At 35.9% G+C, this 21,925-nt stretch overlaps 1 protein-coding gene across 1 annotated transcript in view; it reads right to left on the bottom strand.

Annotated features, from left to right (window-relative positions):
• Positions 1-2,324: 2,324 nt before the first annotated feature.
• GlcT (ceramide glucosyltransferase) overlaps positions 2,325-21,925 on the bottom strand; it is a 199,246-nt gene continuing 179,645 nt past the window's right edge. Inside the window, exon 9 of the mRNA XM_090371803.1 lies at positions 2,325-2,697. Within this exon, the coding sequence (XP_090227929.1) occupies positions 2,524-2,697 (174 nt within the window). The 3' untranslated portion in view covers positions 2,325-2,523. The remainder of the gene's footprint in view (positions 2,698-21,925) is intronic.

The raw sequence follows: 21,925 nt of genomic DNA, 5'->3' as shown, positions 1-21,925 counted from the left end.
CCACCCAACGACAGGTAACGTGTGAAGGTATCTACAATGAGATGTAACAATAACAATGCCGTTTCACCAACTTCAGTGATTTACATACAGAACTGATGCATTGCCCTAACTTGTATATCTAGTAAATTGTGGTTTGAGTCTTTAGCCCTAAATTTTATTTCAGTAAAGATTTCTAATAATGCTGTTATATTTTTTCCTCCCTCATTGGTGGATATGGGACTGTTCTGCAACCAAATATTTATTACACCTGGTACTACAACTAGTATGAGCCTAATCCTAATATATGCATTAACGACAACTGTGGAATTCAACAATTTTATAAATCTTTGCAAAATTATTTCCAGAGTTTAACATATAAAAGATGCTGACCCTTATTTAAACCTTATCTATATCTGTTTAAATAATTATCCACTCACTCTGTAGTATTAAACACAATGGTAAAAAAAAAATAATTACTTTCTACTGTTATTTTACTAACTTTTTAAAAATTATTTCTGTTTAATTACTATTTTTTCCCAAACCATTCTTTCATTTGTCCTATTTCATACAAATTTTGTTTTCAGATATAAAAGTGCAAAAACATTCAGAGCTGACTTTATCTAAACCAAATCCAAACATATCTCTTAAATTGCAATTACATTAAGGTTCAGTTTCAGGGAATCTAGTTTATCTGTATTCAAACATTAAGACAAAGCATTACTGAAATTTTAAAAATACATATACAATAAAAGTTATCAAAAGCTACTGTTTTATATTAGTGTTTATTTAAAAACAAAACCATATGAACAGGTTGCCAATGTCTGCTATGTAATATTAGTTTTATGCTTCCCCCCTTCTTATGAGAGTGAGAGAGAGAGAGAGAGAGAGAGAGAGAGAGAGAGAGAGAGAGAGAGAGAGAGAGAGAGAGAGAGAGAGAGAGAGAAAAGGGGGGGGGGACCAAAACCCCATCTTACACTATTTGGTGAAGAAGGAATTGGATTAACAGGTAAGTGCTTTATTTCTTAATTACTACTTTGTCAAAAAATCAAAGACTATATATATATAAGGTGTACACTTTTTCTATCAATTTTTCTCAAAGATCAATATTTTAATATTGGTTTTTACAAATATGGGATTGTCCGATCTATTAGTGCAAGATGAAAAGATTGCTGTGAAATTCCTTTACACATGAAGTGTGAAGCACATTAAAATAAGCAAATATTTTCCAAGCTGCAATGGCAACACTAACTATATATACTAAAAAGAAACATTTTTTTTTAAAATTATTTGTTGTTCTACAAAGCTATATTGAAATTTAAGAACAAATATTTCCAGGAGTTAGATATCTATAATAATAATAATAATAATAATAATAATAAAAAAAAATATGTATAGCGGTATACAGTAATTACAAATCTTGAAATATTTAAAATCCAAATGAAAAACTACATGTAGATATCAGTAATTCTGTTAGATTAGAGATAACATTAATATCAAACAGCCTGAATTTATTGGCTAAACACCTCTAATCTAATGGTAAAACTTATTCTCACAGTGAACATTTAATCACACCATCATAATATATATATTTACATCAAAGTCAAAAGCAATTGTTATTAAGTTTTAATGATTTTTCTTTTCTTTCTTTTTTTTTTTTTGAGAAAGATGTACAAGAAAAAAAAATAATCCATTTATTCTATTTGTTATTATCTCTCACAATAATTTCATAAAAATTCTTAGATATTTTGGTAGCACCAGCAAGACATTTTGTTGCTATTAAGTGCTATTCAATGTTGTATCTTATAATGAAACACCTTGATCAACAGTTTTCCTTTTTTTTGTCATCTAAATTTTTAACAAATATTCTATGATATATATATGGTAAAATCAGCCCTTAAAAGTGACTTATTTCTATAATTCAAAAGTTGGAAGGGGAAGAAAGGTAGGATGTGCATCGTTTTACACACACACACACACACACACACACACACACACACACACACACACACACACACACACACACACACACACACCTCTCGATAATAATTTACATATATTACAATATGTTCCCAATACACTATTTCAAAAACCATGCTTATTTGCAACAAATCTTGAGGACAAATGATCTTCCAAGAATGATAAAATGATTCCAGTTACTAATTTCAAAAGATGCATAAGTATAACTTACATGTATGAATATCTGAGTATATCCAAGGAAATGTTGCAGAATGATGTTTTATGTAGCAACTTCTTTGAAGTTTTAAGTTACTACAGGTGAAACATTTCAAACCAAAGGACATTTTTTGCAGGAATCTCAAACATAGTTCACAACAATTCAACTATCACTGCTGACATTTTCATCAGTCTTGAAAAATTAGTAACAATAACACCTTCAATGTACAAAACGTTCTACGTTCCACCAACAGTTACTCAGGTCCCTTCTAAATCACAGTTTAACAGTATGAGGATAAGAGTCTGAAATTCACTTGTTCAAGTTCATTTCTGCATTTATGTGGACAATTGATTCCTATGGTACACTAAATACTATAACTTAGTTTGCATTTCTTCAACTATTCCACCCCATCTTAGCCTGTATAATCCTTTCCGCCAACGAATTCTTGGCTCACACAGTGCTCTTAGGAACAAGTATAATGCAGAACACTCTCGGAAGGTCCAAGCGAATACAAAGTCTGTTTTGGTGAATGGGACTGAACCATTCTGAAAAGAAAAACATTTATTTCACCAAGATACTAGTTAGTAAGTATATTTAAAAATCACTAAAATTTACTCAAGTGTGCACTTTCCAAAACAGTACCCTACTAAATGTAATGAGTAAACTAAAAAAAAGAGTAAAAATCAGTAAAACTAAAAGAAAACTCCTCTAATTGCAAGAAGGTGAATTTCATGCAGAAGTATGCAACGCAGTTGCACTAATAAGGTGATAATCATCACCTTGATGAAGTGATGATTACTCTGTGGCAGAGTTTTAGAAGAATCAATCTAAACCTATAGCAAAGAAATAACCAAGTAAGCTCAAAATACATAAGGGGTTAATAGGTTTTGCGAAAACCAAATCCATTGGTCCCTACTGATATCATGCCATTTACCACTGATTATCAAATTCGATGTACTGTATCAATTTACATGGTGCAGGAGACAGTAAAGCTGAGCTACTGATTTTACTGGAAAGCAGTATTGTGGAATAATGTGTTTGATGGGTATGGAGAATGCAAGGAGAATGGGTATGGAGAATGTATGGAGAGCAAGTGAATCCAGCCAGAATGTGTTGTCCCAACCGTGAAGCATGCAAATAGGCAGTGTTATGGTTTGGGAGGGGATTAGGAGGTACAGCTTGTGCCTACTAGTCATAGTAAATAGAAATGTGAATGCTGAGTTCTATTTTCATGCTGAATAATGTTGCACCCTGAGCTCACAATGAAAATATTATGGAAACAATTCCAACAACATTAATAGTCCATATATTAAACATGCCTCGGAGACTCACACTTTGTAGATTAGGTCCCCGGTTTAATGCAGTAGACATCACAGAGTCCTGATCACAACACAACTGAATACCCATGGGATGCATTAGAACTAAATTCAGGCATGTACAAGTAGGCATCTGCACTCATAGAACTCACTGGTGTGTTGAATAAGAATAGTGTCACATGTAAAAGCTTTTATTAGAAATTTGTGGAAAACCTATCAAAAGTTTTTTACCAATTTCCTTAACAGTCAATGGACAAAACATATTAATATGAATTGGTAAACAAAATAAATAAATGTTACATTCTGAACCACACCTCACTACTTTTGAAGGTGTGTGTGTGTGTGTGTTTTTGTTGTTGTTATGGGAGTTTAATGGCGCATAAGCTATTATGGCTATAATGCGCCTATTCATTTTTTATATAGGGAAATCAAATTTTTATAAAATCAGAAAAGATTAAAAAGTCCAATCTGCTTCAGAAAGTTGAAAAATTCGAAAATATTTGCCTTGTCACCAATGAGATTCTCTAAAGTTATTGGTTTATTAAGATTTACAAGTGATAGCAGGGTTGATGTTCTGTCTTGTCTATAGTAGGGGCAGTCAATGAATATGTGTTTAACAGTCAGATTTATATAACAATGTGGACACTGTGGTGGATCATCTCCTCTAAGTAAATAAAGATGGGTTAGATGGGTATGACCTATTCTTGCCCTTGATAGGACTACTTCTCAACTTGATGTACGGATACTGGAGCGCCAAATTTTCGGATCGTGTTTAAATTGAAAGAGTTTATTACTTGTTTGAGAGTGCCAGATTGTTGTCCATTCTGACAAGCATGCAGCTTGAATAGTTAATGCAAAGTCTGATGGCGGAACAGGGATATTAGTTAAGTCTAAGCTAGTTGAATTTTTTGCAGCTTTATCAGCCAGTTCGTTGCCCAAAATGTCAGAATGTGCTGGAATCCAACAGAAGATGACCTGTTGATGGCATTCTTCAATTTTTAGTAGTATGCTTTGTATTTCGTCTATAACAGGGTGAACTTTATCTGAGAAATTACATAAAGCCATGATTGAACTAAGCAAATCGGTGTAAATAACTGATTTTAAAGATCGATCAGCACAGATTTTGTAAGGCCAGTTTAATTGCATATATTTCAGCTGAAAAGATACTGAATTCAGATGGAAGGGATACTAAAATAACGGTATTCGGAAACACTGCAGCTACTCCAACGTTTGAATTAGATTTAGAGCCATCTGTATAAATTGGGGAAAAATCACTATATCTTTGAGTGTGAACTGCATGAAGTTGTATGACATTACATGCTTGTAAAACACCCTTTCCCCATTGGCAGAGATGTGTCACAAGTCACCAGAGGAAGAGAAGCCCATGGTGGTTGACAGCAGGTTGCTACCTGTTGTACGGAATGAACGGAAAGATTCCAAACTTCCATCAGTTCAAGGAGGCGAAGACCAGCTGGCTTTACTATGCTAGGTTTATTTCTGAAGAGGTTTTCTAATGGTGGATTGAACAAGTATGACTGAATGGGATGCAAGGCACAACTTTGTATCTTAACAGCATACTTCAGTAACAGTGTTTTTCTATGTAACAATAGTGGGGGCTCGTGAGCATCAATATAGAGACTATGTGTGGGCGACGTTCCAAAAGCACCAAGTGCAATCCTCAAAGCACTGTGTTGAATGGGATCAAGCCAGCGTAATGCGCTCATTCTGGCAGAATCATAGATGGGCGCTCCATAATCAAGGCGGGATCTGATTAATGACCTGTATAGCTGAAGCAGAGAAGTACGATCTGCACCCCATGTTTGGGCGGATAAAGCTTTGAGTATGTTTTAACTTCTTTAGAGAGGAAGTACGTACATTTTTAATATGGTCTATAAAATTTAACTTGTTGTTAAGGATTAATCCTAGAAATTTGATATTATTAGTGACTGGGTTGGAGACATTAGAAATTTGAAGTTCGGGATCCGGATGAAGTTTGCGCTGCCTACAAAAATGGATAGCAACTGTTTTCTGCTGCGAGAGCCGATAGCCATTGAGGATAGACCACTGTTGTATTTTATTAGGTGATATCTGAAGCTGCCGTTCAATAGACCTCATATTTTGGGAATGGCAGGAGATGGAAAGGTCATCTGCATAAAGATAAGTCTCGACTGTATTTGGAAGCTGTCTTGTAATAGAATCTATTCTAAGAGCAAATAGAGTAGCACTCAGTACTGATCCTAGTGGAACACCTTCCTGCATGAACGTTGTAGAGAGGGCATGTTGGTACTGAACTTGAAACGATCTAGTATGTAGGAAGTTTTGAACAAATATAGGAAGGCTGCCCCGCAGACCAAGGGCGTATAGGTCACCAAGTATGCCATGCTGCCAGGTGGTGTCAAAAGCCTTCTCTATGTCTATTGAAACCATTACAAGATGTTCACATTTAACGAAGGCATTTTGAATGGCGAATTCAGCCTTGACCATAAGATCTAAGCACGACCTATTTTTACGAAAGCCATATTTGACAATGGCTCATTAGATGTTCTGATTCAATGATCCAGACGAATCTTCTGTGGACAATCTTTTCTAGGATTTTGCTGAGGCAGCTTGAGAGAGATATCGGTCTATAGCTATGGGGGTTGGTTGGATCTTTCCCAGGCTTTAGAAATGCCAAAACAGTAGAGTGATGCCAGGAAGTTGAAAAAAAATTTCTGAAAATATACGATTGTAAAAAACCAGCAGCAAGCGCAAAGCTTTGTCATCAAGATGTTGTAGCATGACATAATAAATCCCATCTGGCCCTGCAGCATCATTGTGGGCTGTTCTAATAGAATGCAAAAGTTCAGAGTATTGCAGAGGTTTGTTATATGTAAGAAGGCGGGCAGTTTGAAAGTTAATAGCATGTTTTTGTTTGGTGTTTTTAATTCGTTTGAATGATGTAGAATAGGCAGATGCTGCTGAAATTTCAGCAAACGTACTGCCCAAAGCATTAGCAATATCTAAGGGACTGGATAGGTCTTGCCCTTTCCAGGAGAGGATTGGAGAAGGTATAGTAGGAAACTTACCAGATAACTTCTAATTTTTTTCCATATAGTTTTCGGATCAGTGTTTCTGTTGAAGGTCAATGCAAAACGGGTCCAGGGTTCTTTCTTGGCTTGCCTTTGTACAAATCGTGCTTTTGCTCTTAGCTTCTTATAATTAATGAGATTGGTTGTGGTTGGACATCGCCGAAATAAATTCCAGGCTTTAATTTTTGCTTTCTCTGCTTTTGTGCATTCCACCAGTAATTATAATGCTTGCGAACAGGGGGATTTGATAATGGTATTGTGTCCTTGGCCACTTTTAGAAGATGTGACGTGATGTAATCTGTTACATTATCAATATTCTGGAGCTGGATTTTTTTCTCATCAAGAGAGATCGATGATCGAAATTTTGCCCAGTCTGCCCGAACAAATTTCCATTTCCTGCGGGGGTTTGTTTGAAGGAGTCTTTGATATTAAAAAATTGCATATGATTGGAAAGTGATCACTGCCCATAGGATCATTTGAAACATGCCACTCTATGCTTGGGACCAGCACTGGAGAACAAATTGAGAGATCTATTGCTGAGGTGTGTCCAGTTGGGAGTTGTATGTGAGTGTGTGCACCAGTATTGAGTATGGTAAGGTTTTGCGACTTTAGAAAGCTTTCAATTAGTCGACCCCGTCTGTCTAGTTTAGGATCGCCCCATAAGGGGTGGTGCCCATTAAAATCCCCTAATATGCAGAGGGGTGGAGGTATCTGTATGAAGAGATCTTCAAGATTTTTTAAAGAGTAAGTATGGTTTGGTGGTAGGTAAATTGAGACGATTGTCATTGAAATACAGAGAGTTATATGAACAATGACAGCTTCTATTTCAATTTGAAGTGGAATATGTTTAGTTTTGGGATATTTGAATTTATTAGGATTGCTACACCACCACAGGCAGCATTTGTTCTATTACAATCTCTTCAATAAAGGCAATAATTCTTTATTGAAGGAGAAATTTGCGAGGTTAGGTAAGTTTCCTGAAGACAAAGAGCAATTGGAGAATACCGGTTAATTAAATCATGGATATCATCTCTGTTGCAACAAAAGCCTCTGCAGTTCCATTGAAAAGCACAGGCCATTATTTGTGTTTAATTGATGGAGTTGTATCTGACTGCTTTTTGAAGGTGACAGGCTTATTACGTTCCAATTTTGATTTGTCTTTTTTGAAAACTGGTCGACCAGTATCCATTTCTTCTTCAGCGTAGATTTCTAAAATTGGTTCTTCATGTATAGTTATGCCATCTGTATCCATGATTATGTCCTGGGTATTTTTCTTTGATTTTGGGTTTGTAATATTGGATGCATTAGCACATATATGAGGAGATGCAGCTGGTATTGTCAAAGGAGTGTTATTTGCCTGGTCTGAGAGTTTGGGTTGTTATTTATGCACACTTGGTTGTTGTTCAGAGAGGACAGTTCTAGCCCAATCAGAAATTGACTTGGTAATGGGAACTGTGACATCTGTTTGAGTGGAGACTGTTTGGTATTTTTTTTATTACATTAGCATAGGTACTATTTTTGTTTATAGTAGGTGAAACTAGTTTTCTTGCTTCTTGGTAGCTGACTTTATTCTCGACCTTGTATTTTACTATATTTTTTTTCAGTTTTCCATTTTTCACAAATTTTGGAATATGCCGGGTGGTCACCTTCGCAGTTCGCGCACGTCATTTTTGCAGCAGAACAGTCACTCTGATTGTGATCTGAGGACCCGCAATTTGGGCAGACAGGAACTCCCCTGCATACAGTTTGCGAATGGCCAAATTTTTGGCACTTAAAGCACCAGACTGGGTTCGGGATATAAGGTCTTACTTGACACCTAAGGTTGTTGTTTGTTTGGTTTTTAGAAGCATTAGCAACTAAGGCCATATTGCTCCGGGATATGCGGTGACCTTTCCGTATCCTCTGTATTTGGTGGTGGACACCTAAGGTAACCAGCTTTTATGGTGGTAGGCAGGTTCGGTGTTTTAAATGTGAGTATCACTGTCCAAGTAGGGACAGGCTCTCCATCTTTTTTGATGACGATTCTTTTTGCGTGTACCACATTTTGATCTTGTAGTTCCTGGACAAGTTCATCCTCCGATACGTTTAAAAGATCCCACTCTGATATTACCCCTTTAGAGGAGTTTAAGGTGGCATGTGGGGTAACCTTCGTGGGAATTCCACCAAAGGTAGATACTTTTAACAGTCTCTCAGTGTGTCTATGCTCGGTCATTTCAATTAATAAGTCTCCGGATCTCAATCGCCTAACCATTTTTGAAGGGCCGGCCACATTTTCAAGACATTTTTGTATCAAAAACGGGGAAAGCTTACTCAATGGTTGGTCTGTGGAGGAGTGTAGAATTAAAAAGAGAGGTACGGTATTATCCATTCCTTCTTTTTTTTTTTGTCGTTTAGCATGGGATGTTGTGTCATCATGATCTCGATCATGTTTATCTAAGTCTGGATCAAAAGATCCATAAGTGGACTGTTTAATTTTGTCCATCTTTGCTCCTTTTTGCCCTGGGAGGGTGGCTTTCTTCTCCCAGATTTCCAGCCCCACCACGTGGAGGCAGGAGCGGTGCCACCAGTGACCAAGCGAAAAAGGAAGATTAGTAGTTAGTGCGTTAATAAATAGTCCTATGTACAAGAAGAAAGGTGTCTTTCCCTTCTGTTAGGTATGCTACATTCTTTACTTTAGAACAGCAAAATTAAATAACTGTGAAAAATGAAGGATACTACTATAATTATCAGCCACTCTTTGAGAAAATCGCTTTAATATCACTTAGAAATCGCTATAGTCACTCGCAGCCTCTGTGTGTGTGTGTGTGTGTGTGTGTGTGTGTGTGTGTGTGTGTGTGTGTGTGTGTGTGTGTGTGTGTGTGTGTACAATAGTATGTAAGATAAGACAAATTAATATGCATACAGAGTGAGCTTTTGGACCAAAAAGGAAGATAAGATTTTAGAATATACATTATAAAATGTATACCTGGTGAGCCATATGGCCAAAAGATTTAAGATAGCCTGAGTTAGTTTATTTAGTTATACCCTATAAATAAACAAATAATTAATAATTAAATAAATGCAAGTAAAGTAAAATAAAATGATGATAATGAGCAAATTATTGATCATATAATACACTGTTTATGAGGGCTAGCACCATTAAATACATTCAATCAATAATTGGTGAAGGCTATCTGTTTGTTTGTTATCTGCTAGTTTAGCTAGGTCCAAATGATCCAAAATTATCCAAATGTTAAAATTTAGCAGCAAACTGGCAAAATAACAGCTAGACCGACAGATAGCTTAGAAGCAAATAATACAGAAAATGAGAGCCAACTAGCGGTGAGCTATAGTGGGCTCGCGAGAGCCCATTGTTATTTTTTTTTTGAAAATTTGCATGCCCATTGTTGAAATGATCATTTATTTTACAAATGAAATCCTGAATGCAATTATCGAGTATCCAGAGCTGAAACTACAGTGGCACGAGTGGTGGCCCCATCCCCAGCATTTTAACAGTGCAGTCGATCAGTTACGTATTTTAAAATTGCTTCATTTTTGATTTAACTGCAGTCGGACCTCTATTTAACCAACTTCTTTATAGCAAATTTTTTTGAATTCCTCTTGGTAATTACATTTAAAACGGTTTCTGTTGAATGAAGAAAATTTCCATGTAATGAACAGGTTAGGAGAGACAACTTTGTATGCATTCTTCTCACCTCTGGCCTTTAGGCAATTAGAAAGTGCGAATTAAGGGTGAAAGGGATTACCGTTTCACAATGTTAGTGGTGTCCGTAAAACCTATGCAGTCACATACCAAGAAGTCGTGCTAGTCAATATGCTTTCCATTGCCAGTCAGAGGATTAAGAAGATTCCCGACACGGATAATAGCTCCTGGTCAACCTGTGTTGTGGTTCCCCTTTACTCCGACAAACGGGTATATGTTTTTCGGAGAAGTGAACGATTCATGCCTTCCAGTAAATTTCTCCAGCTATGTTTACGTGGTCACATTAGCTGAATATCCGAGTGATTCCAAGGCAACTAAGACATTATATAAACTTTACGAAGATGAAATGTTGGCAGATTTTGAAACTTTGTCGAGGCTTTCACTGTGTAGGAAATGTTCTAAATTTTAATGGCATACAGGTAATAATTTAAAAAAAAAAAAACAAAAAACTGTATGCATTATATCAGCAATCTCCAAAAAAACAGGCATGTATTAAGGATGATTGCGAAAGAACTTGATGTGGAAACACAAATTCTTGGTTGAAATATTCACAAATGAAGAAAATAAAAAATAAAGAAGTAAAGGATAGTCTGCATTAGGTAAAACTGGATTATGATAAAGAAACAACATAATCCAGTTTTACCTAATGCAGACTATCCTTTACTTCTTACTGTAATACCAGGATCACTTACTAAAGGGTCGGGAAGTTACGTTCCTGGTATATCCGAAGTACCTTTATTAGAAGCTATTTTCTTTGCTTTCTAACTCTAAATTTTATACCTATCTATTAGAGTAATTCAAGGGAAACTGAGGTGCTATTGCTTTCCTTACTCTTACAACCTTTCCCCTTATATCAGCAGTCTTTTTTTTTTTTTTTCCACAGGTATATATCAAATACATCACAACTCACAAGAAATTTATGGTTGGCTCTCATTATAAAATATACATTTTATAATGCATATTCTAAAATCTTATCTTCCTTTTTGGCCCAAAAGGCTAACTTTGTAAGCATATTAATTTGGCCTTAGGGCTATATGGTACAGCTTTTGTTGAACAATATTGTACTTTAAGCACTATTCAAATCCTTTATCTTACATACTATTGTAATTATTTTACAGAGTGATGTAATGTTTAATCAATAATTTTATGGCATTAATCTGATCTGGGACTCTTTCCCTACTATTCCTTTCAAACATTTCCACTCTCACCTTTTATGAAGCACACACACACGCTTGACATGGTTAATACAATTTTATCATTAAGAATCAACTGACTTGTATATATCGTTTTAACTTATATTGTACAGCAAAGATAAAGCATCATATTTGAATATATTACTTTGCTTCTTCAACCTGTTAAGTTTCATTGCCAATTCACTAGTAGTGGATTGTATCTAGTAATTTTCTGAATGAAGGTGAAAGGATAAAAATAAGCACCCCTTCAATCAAATCAGTCTGGGGTACTGAAATTAACTGATAAAATTAAGTAGAATGAAGTTTATAGACACTTTCCTGGATTGTATCTTCCCATCCATGCTAGTGGTGGCCCTGAAAACTGTGGGCACTTTAGTTAAAAGAAAATAGTTGGATAAAGAAGGGAACCAGGGTCAGAAACACATTAATGCTAAGATATGCAAAAGTAACAGAAGTTATGATAGAATATAAATAAATAAATATTATGTTTATATTCCTGGATGGCTGCTTCGGAGTGGGGAGGAGTTTACAAAATAGAACACAGGAGTTTAAGATAGAATACAAGAATAGCACCCTATTTAGCAGTGGTGTGGACTGTTAAATAGGGTGCTGTTTGAGGTTGTAGTTAGCCAATCTCAGGTGGAATGAATAGGGTTTACCCCCCTTTGAGTTATTCTAGATGTTTCAGCCAACACAACATGAAAATCAGCCAATGAACACACTTGCACAGACATAATATACTAAAGCACCTTCAATAAAAAAAAAATAAAAAAAAAGAAATTTTTCCTTTTGACCTTTTATATCATACATTGTTCATCCGACACCAAACTTTTGATGAAGTTGAGACACATTCTCAACACATATCGTAGCTTCATTAAAAGCTCCACTTTTTTTTTTTTTTTGCTAGATAGCGAGCAAATTTCTTTTACCTCTGGCTGCATTACCACTTGATTCTGCTTCGAGACTTTCCAGATGCATCCTCTGATCTTTTCACTACGTGGGGTTGATTAGGCCTAATGTAGCTGAAGAATGATCAATGCAGGTGTGTAGTAATACACATCTGAGTTAATCGTGATCTGAGCTTATGTGATTACTAAATATGGCTGATGACATTCTTTATCAAAATATCATAAATTCTTCAGAATTCCAGTCATGTTAAGTGACACTGCACCCCCCAAAACAATATAATATAACTGAAGCAACATTCTGAATGATTACACTCATATATACATGGTTAAGAATCTAAACAGAGCAGTGCTGGCTAGTAATGGCTTTCTGAACTAAAACTCATATGAGCCATCAGTTATTTTGATTTCTGCAATTTCGGATGAACAATCTTGTACATGGGAAATTATCTCAATAAGAGATGTCATTTCCCATATAAATACCAGTATAATTATAAAATAATTAACCTTAACCTGCATGGATGGACTGTAATGCTAACATAACTCCCAAATTTAAAACTGTATACCATTTCTTTTCCTAAGCATAACATGCTAATACTTAACATTCTCAACACCTCTAACTAAATAAAAATTGAAAGCAGGAGTGTTTGTAATCTATTTTAGCTCCTCTATTATTTTTGTCTTTCGTTGGCAATAAGCTTGATAACCCAACTCTTTTCTTACAGAACCATTTCTTAACAAATATGCGTGCAGTTTCCAGGGCTATCACTAGTGTGGATAGGAAGTTGGTGTTTATACACAAGCTTTCTGGGCTCCCAGAAAGCCTAGGAGGATATTTTACAAGAACTAAGAGTAAGGGTGTCCAATTTCTGCGCTAAATTCTTTACTATTTTTGCCTTTATTCACCAGAATTGCTAAACAAAAACTACTAGTGAAACTAAAATTGAACTAAAATAATATACATACATATATTTTTCGAGAAAGGTGATTGAACACTAATGGGCAAGTAACAGTGCCTTATAATGCAACCAAAACAATTCCATTCAATTTTTTTTTACAAATATATAAATACATAATTTTCTGTTTATATACATAAATAGACAGAAACAGGATGAATGCTAAATCATACTAACAAAAATTAAGGGCCAGTTCTACATAACCAAACAAGTAAACAATTTTCGTACAAACATATCCTTTTCTAGTTATAGCCCTGGGTTTGAAAAGTGATGAGAAAAAATTTGTTTTAAATGTGGGAGATAGGTTTTCCTCATGTTCTATAACAGATAATAAGTAGTATAATAAGCTCTCTTTGATGCAGATTTCGGGTGCTGTTTCAAACTAGGCAGCACAGTCAGTATCGAACTGACATCAATTGGCACACACATTCAAAAACTCCAAACAAGTTCTGAAATGAATTACAAGCATCGTGAATGTGGGAGACAGGTTTTCCTCATGTTCTATAAACTGTCTGTACAGCAGAGTGTTAAGGTGTCCCTATTAAAAGAAATTTTGTGGATTCTGATTTTTTTTTTGATTTGGTAGTTGTTGGCGCATCGGCTTATGTGGCCATATTGCACCTCCCAAGGTTTTTGCAGTACTTTGATCCAAGCCCGAGGCGGGAATCGAACCCGCGACCTTTGGGTTGCCGGGCAGGTACTTTACCCACTCGGCTAGCCCGGTCGGCTTGTGGATTCAAATCAGGGGACTACATTGGACATGACAAAGTACCACCATTTCCAATATATTTCTCCTAGTATATTATATTGCAGCCAGATGATCAACTGCCAGAACACCGAAATAAGTGAGGATCCCATAATGCTGAAACCATGTGTTCCAACAGATACTTCCACTAATTCAGCAGGATCCAAATGTGATTCAAAGGGGATTCAAAAGGCGACACAAGTAACTATAGACATGTTAGTTTAATTTGTGTTCCAGAGAAAATAATGGAGTCACTGGTTAAAGAAACATTGCAAAATCATCTATACAAGACTGCAGTAACAGTTAAGACACAACATGGTTTGTTAAAGGGAGGTCTTGTCTGACCAATTTGATTGGATAGAAAGGTAATGAATGACAAAAGTACTTTTGATATCATATACTTGCATTTCAGGAAAACTTTTGATACTGTTGCACATGGAAGACAGCTGTACAAATTGGAGAGGTATGGCATTAAGGGTAAGTTGCTACATTCAATAAAGGAATGATTGAGTGGGAGACAACAGAGAGTGGTAATCAATGGACACTGCTCTTCATGTACAAATGTTATTAGTGGAATTCCCCGCGGTTAGGTGCTGGGCTCATTGTTGTTTTGTGTATTCATCAATGACATTGATGAAGGTAATGTCCAAGTTTGCAGATGATACAAAGGTTGGCAGGGTTGTTAACGACAGTAAAGACAGTATGCGACTCCAACTGGATCTAGACAAGTTGGGTAAATGGGCTGAGAAGTGGCAACTGAAGTTCAACATTGACAAATGCAAAGTACTGCATATGGGTAGCAATAACCCAAGAGAAACGTACCGACTGTGTGGTACTAAACTCAAGGAAGTGGAAAGTGAAAAAGACCTGGGGATAATTGTGCAGTCAAATATGAAGTTTGCTGAGCAGTGCAGATGGGCTGCCAGGGCAGGTCATGGAGTTTTGTCAATGATATATAGGAATTTTGCTAGCAGGGACAGGGAGTTGATTATCCTGTTGTACAAGGCAATGGTAAGGCCTCACCTTAGGAAGGATGTAGAGTTGCTAGAACGAGTACAAAGAAGGGCAACAAGATTGGTGAGGGGAACAAAGGGATGCTCTTACCAAGAAAGGCTTGAGTTCTGTAAATTGCAGCACCTGGAGAGTAGGCACCTGCAAGGTGATCTGATTGAGGTGTATAAGGCCTTGAATGGGTTGAGCAAGCTGAATGCTGGATACTTCCTCTTGCTCAGATTAAGAACCTGAGGGGGCATAGATTCAAATGGAGGAAAGATAGTTGTAGAATAGATGTGTGGAAATTTGCCTTTAGCCAGGGGGTAGTTGATTGGTGGAACAGGCTTCCATCTTTTGTTGTGGAAGTTGTAAATTTCAGGCTGAGCTGGCCAGGCATTTGGAATGAATGGAGGGGTGAAGTGGGAGGTTTTTTTTTTTTTTTTTTTTTTTGGCTGATGCTGCATAAGTTTGCTTTCTTGCATCATATGCCTCTACTAATGCTAATGTGATATTTTAGATTTTTGTAAAAGTATTCTATCACTTTTCAAACACATAAAAATGGGCTATAATTAAAAAAAAAAAAAAAAAAAAAAAAAATAGCATTTCTGGATATGATTATATGAACTTTTTTACTTGTTTTGGGACATATAACTATCCCTATAATTTTGCCAGTCAAATTTAGAAACATGCTGTTTATACTGTATGCATATACAGAGTGGTTATAATTAGAGTATATCAATTTTGCTGCTTGCTTCCAAGGAGCAAATCAAGAATCACCCATATATGAAATTGGTGGGGAGGGGGAGAGAAATGTGGCAAAACTATTTGGTGGTAGACGGAAGTTGGTAGGCAAAATAAATCTTATGACTTATATATCTTAAATATAAATCTTAAATCCAAAAAATACTTTTATGGATGGGACTGAAGAGCAATTTATATTTTAATTTTTACTTAACTCACTACATATTATATTAAAAAAGCCATTATTATTATTTAAAAAATTGTTTACTTAACCTACCATTCTCTAATAGTGTATTTTATTTCGTTACCTCCTCCTAGCTAGTTGCTTAGCACTAGTCAGAGTGTGGGTCTTACGCATTTTATGTATTCAACATACTTTCATAACCTTTCCTCCACATATTAGTGATACTTTTGTTTTCCCCTAGTAAAAATTTTGAAGAAAGCCCTCCTAGGCCTTTGCCTGCCTTACACCATGGTTCCTTACATTGGGCCAGGTGCACTGGTCTCTTACTGTACTGAAATCATAACTATTCACCCTTCCAAACCCAAAAATTGGAAAAATTTATATTACCAGAACAAAAACAGTAATTTCTATATATAGAAATTTGCCTAAAGATCTATGTTGAAACACAGATCTATAGGTGAACTGACAACTGCTAGCACACCAAATTGCTACACAGCGCAATTAGGCCTTAATGTCTAACACAAATATAAATTACACAATAAAGGCAAACCCAAAAATTCAATAAAATCATACCCTTACACACACACACAACCCAGGCAACCCCTGTATAACACCGTACTTCAACAACACGGTTTCGCTCTAACATGGTTTGAAAATTGCAGCAATCCTCACACAACACCGTACAGTCAGTCCTCGTATAACACGTGTTTACATTACACGAATTCGATCATACACGATTTATAAATAGGGGAACAGTATCTTATATAACACGAACCGAATTCGCTTATGCACGATTCGCCTTTGTGTTTAAAAGAAATGGCAGTCGAACGCGGAATCACCCCAACCGAACGCAACACGATAGGAATGAAGGGAAGATTCTGAAAATGTATTTATGTGTTTTATATCAGTGAAGGGGAAACACATTTCACCATAATAACGTAAAAACCAACACAATTCCAGCTATTGATATAATCGCAAATGCAATTAGATCGAGTTTACTACCAGTTTATAACAGATTCCACTAGCAGAAACGAAACTGGAAATTGTTTTTATTGTTTTATGGTAGTAACCCAGAAATGTGCTTTAGTAAAATGTGGGGTGTTAATAGTATCTCGGCCTTTACGGTGTTGTTTATTCAGTTGCTATACGAGCGCAGCTTTGTTTATGTGTATTAAGCGTGCCTCCTCGTTTTGTAATTGCGCTTCATTCCCTAAAAATTAGTAAAATATTCCCTAAAAATTAGTAAAAAATATTAGTAAAATATTACTTAAAAGGTGTGAAAAGGAAGCGTCCTGGCGAAGACACTGCAGATTCAGAGAGAGAGAGAGAGAGAAAAAAGCAATATCGATAAACAGAGGCGGACTGAGTCAAACATTCTTACCCTTGAAAATTTATAGTGGCCTCATACTACGGTTTATGGCCAAAATCACACCGGCCTTCGGCACACCGGGATTTCCCGGGCCAGTCCGCCTCTGTCGATAGAGAAAAAAATATGAAATTGTGAAACGCTTTGAGCGAAATGAAAGACCATGTGATATTGCAAGTGCTACAGACCTAAATGAGGCAACGCCGAGAATTACAAAGAATGCGGAGAAAATAAAAACAACTTTCATAGCGGGAACAATTCAAAGTGTAATTAAAATCCATTAGATTAAGACACAAGAATTGGAAGAGATGCAACGGCTGTCATCTGTTTGGATAGAAAATCAAACAAAAAACAAGTTTGCTTACGATAGAAGCAAAAGCATTAGCAATATTTTATTACGACTATTTTGTAAATATTTATGTATATAAAATACGTAAGTATTTTATTACGACTATTTTATTTAATATAATTTTTTTACGAATAAAATATGTATTTTATTCGTAAAAAATACTTTTTTAGTATTAAAAATACTAAAAATACTTTATTATAATATAATAAAAAATATATTATATTTTTTATTACGTATTTTAATAGTTATAAAATACTTACGTATTTTATAATGATTAAAATTACCCGATTATTTATTGTGTTTGGTAATGTTTTGGTTCCAAAGGTGTGTTCAATCTTGGGTGGTCGGCACCTAACCCCACTTTTCTCATAAGGCCTGTTGTTTATTTTTTTATTTATTTATTATTTTTTTTTGATTTGGTAGTTGTTGGCGCATCGGCTTCTGTGGCCATATTGCACCTCCCAAGGTTTTTGCAGTACTTTGATCCAAGCCCGAGGCGGGAATCGAACCCGCGACCTTTGGGTTGCCGGGCAGGTACTTTACCCACTCGGCTAGCCCGGTCGGCCCTGTTGTTTATATTGCTCGATTTTGCATTGCACGAGGGTTTCTAGGAACACAACTATCGTGCTGTACGAGGACAGACTGTACTTATATATTGTTAAATATAAGAGAAATTCTCATACCTCATTATAGGAATGCTCTTCAACCAACACTCATACTTATATAACACAGTTTCGCTCTAACACAGTTTGAGAATTGCAGGAAATCTTGCATAACAGTATTTTTGAGCTTTTGTGCTGGGAAAACCCTGCTATTATGTTATAGATGTAATTTTCAACGTTTCCATTCCTTTTTGTAAATCCCCGCTGTTGACTCGCTACTCGTTATCGTCTTCGTGATTTTTTCCAAAGCACATTTCTGGAGGTCACCACCATAAAACAAAAACAATTTGCAGTTTATGGTATATTGGTCTTTTCTGTTAGTGTAATCAATCATAAACGGATAGTAAACTCAATCTTCTTGCATTTGCTAGAGTACCGATATCTGGAATTCTGTGGGTTTTTACGTTATTATGGTGAAATGTGTTTCCCCTTCCATGAAATATTCAATCATATAAAAAACATAAACATAACAAAAACATAAATGTTCAGAAATTCATTACTCCTATCTCACTTGTATGTATCATGTTTTTTGCAACTTGTGCACGCCGTATTCTTTCTTATTAATTGCTTATCATTTTTACTGTTTTCAATTTTACAACAACAAAAAAAAAACAAGTAAGTGAACTGAAATATCAATTAGTTGGTATGTACACATTACAGTACGTATTAATTAAGCCATGTACATAATTGTAAATTTATTTTTATTTTCCTAACTAGAAAATATTCTTCCGATTTTCACATATCATTTAACTTTGTTAATTGGTAAGGTAATAAAGTTAAATTTGTGCTTCATATCTAAGCAGGGATCCACTTATTTTGTTGGGAGATCCCTAGGTAAGGTTCTGTGCTATTGAACTCGTGCTTGTTTGAGACCATAAAATAGAGTGACTTCAAAGGGTGCAGATTGTGACTTTTAAAGAGAGCAGAAGGTACATGAAATCTAGATGCTGGAGAAGAGATTGTACTTAGCAGCGATGAAGAGGAAGAAAATTAAATGAATGCACGTTACCTGACATATAAGCATCACAGTTTGTAAGGTAAGACATTTGTTCAGTTATTACTATTTAAGTTACCACTATTAAGACTCAAGCGTTTAGGGCATAAGCCTCAAGCTATGAAGGAGTCTAGACTATGTATAAATATAGTGCAAATGCATCAGGAATACATAGCTATATCTGAATAAATCAGATTATTAATAAAACGGCATCGTTTTAAGTTATATCTCATATTGTGAATACCTTCACAACGAGTTGCCATGATATTGCACTACTTCGAATAAGTAACGCTTCACCTAAGGAGAAGACTAATGTTACTTATTCTCAGATGGATACCACCACCCAAGGTAGTGGAGAATGGTATGGTATCCATCTTGGGTGGTGGTATCCATCTGAGAATAAGTAACATTAGTCTTCTCCTTAGGTGAAGCGTTACTTATTCGAAGTAGTGCAATATCATGGCAACTCGTTGTGAAGGTATTCACAATATGAGATATAACTTAAAACGATGCCGTTTTATTAATAATCTGATTTATTCAGATATAGCTATGTATTCCTGATGCATTTGCACTATATTTATACATAGTTACCACTATTATAAAAAATAAAGTTAAAATATTAAGTTATTACTACTATAAAAATTAAGTTTCTGATAGTTATATAAAAAAGATTGCATTTTTGTTAGCTTTTGGAATGTAACCCCCATTTTTGTACTGGTTCTTGTAACACGGTTTTGCATTACACGAGATTTTGTAGGAACCAAACTCCTGTGTTACATGAGAGTTACCTGTATATAGATAAGGAGGTAATGAATGTGGCAGGGGAGAGTAGGTAGTCTAATAAAACCAGAAGTCAATCAGATCACCTCACAGGTGCCTAGCCTCCAGCCGCTGCAATTTGAAGAACTTAAAAAAACAAATTCTTTCTTTGAATTCATTTAAGCTATCAACTTCCACAACAACACACAGAAGTTTTGTTCCAGCAATCAACTGCCCACTGGCCAAAGGCAAATTTCCACACATATGTACTACAACTGTCTTCCCTCAATTTGAATTTATGTCCCCTCAGGTTTGTAATCTGAGTAACAGGAAGAATCCTGCCAGCATTAAGCCTGTTTCAACCATTCAGAGCCTTATACACCTCAGTCAGATCACCTCACAGGTATCTTCTCTCCAGACGCTGCAATTTGCAGAACTTAAGCCTTCCTTGGTAAGGGCACTCCTTTGTTCCCTTTCTCTGTACTCATACTAGCAACTCTACATCCTTCCTAATATGAGGCCTCCAGACCTGTATGCAGTACTCAAGGTGTTGCCTGACCACTGCCTTATACAAAGGGATAATCACCTCCTTATCCAAGCTAGCAAAATTCCTGTATATCATTGACAAGACCACATGACTTGCTCTGGCAGCCTGTTTGCACTGTGCAGTACACTTCATAGCTAACTGCACAATTAACCCCCAGGTCTTTTTCATTCTCCACTACCTTGAGCATAGTACCATACAGTTGGGACATTTCTCGGGGTTACTGCTACCCATATGCAGTACTTTGAATTTGTCAATATTAAACTTCTCCCACTCAACCATCCCTTTATCCATACTAAAAACTTGCTCTTAATGCCACACTGCTCAAATTCACACAGAAGTCTTTTATGTGCAACAGTAACAGCTTTCCTGAAATCCAAGTACAGTGGATTCCAGTTATTTGGGCCACCAGTTAATCGGGGCAGCTGTTTATTTGGAACAAATCTTAAAAAACAGAACCCAATTGAGAAAATAGCCAGGGTTTACTTCGCTTAATTGGGACAACATGCCATTTATCAGAGCAGGAGACTGCAGCACTGGAGATTACCCTACGATTGTGTCCGACTGTACCACGTGGTTCAGTCGGATTTCTGGAGGCCACAACCATAAAACAATAAAAACAATTAGCAGTCACCTGTTTATTTGGCTTTTCGGTTAGTGCAATCTATCGTAAACGGATAGCAAACTCGATTTTATTGAATTTGCGATAATACCGACAGCTGGAATTCTGTGGGTTATTATGGTGAAACATGTTTATACTTCCATGGAATCTCCATTCATATAAAAAAAATTAATTTTCAGAATCTTCTCTTCATTCCTATTTTTAAAGCTTTGTAACTTGTTACTCTGTTCTCACTTGCACATATCGTGTTACTTGCAATGTGTGTGTGCTTTGTTATTGTTAGTGTTCTTTGTTATTGATTGCTTATCTTTTTATTGTTTTAGGTTTTAACCCCACCCACAAATGTCAGCGAACAGAAATGTCAACTAGTTAGTATGTACATATTACAGTACATATTAATTATTCCGATTATCATGTATATTCTTCCAATTTTCACGTATCATTTAATTTTTAATTGGTAAGGTAATAAAGGGTAAATTTGTGTTTTAATATATCTTTACTTTTATAGCCCGTGGATAACATTCCTCCTATTTTTGCTAATTAGAATCGCTGTTTAAAAGAATTAAAATTTAATTCCGAAATGTGATCACAATGACCAACGCTTACTACACAATGTATAGTGAACTGTAGTTTACTATGGTGACTCCACCATAACGTGATTTTATTGTACAGT

The sequence above is a fragment of the Mastigoproctus giganteus genome, chromosome 4 (genome assembly GCF_048544385.1).
Source record: "Mastigoproctus giganteus isolate SK-2022 chromosome 4, ASM4854438v1, whole genome shotgun sequence".
Lineage (NCBI taxonomy): Eukaryota > Metazoa > Arthropoda > Arachnida > Uropygi > Thelyphonidae > Mastigoproctus > Mastigoproctus giganteus.
This window is presented reverse-complemented; position numbering and strand designations above follow the sequence as displayed.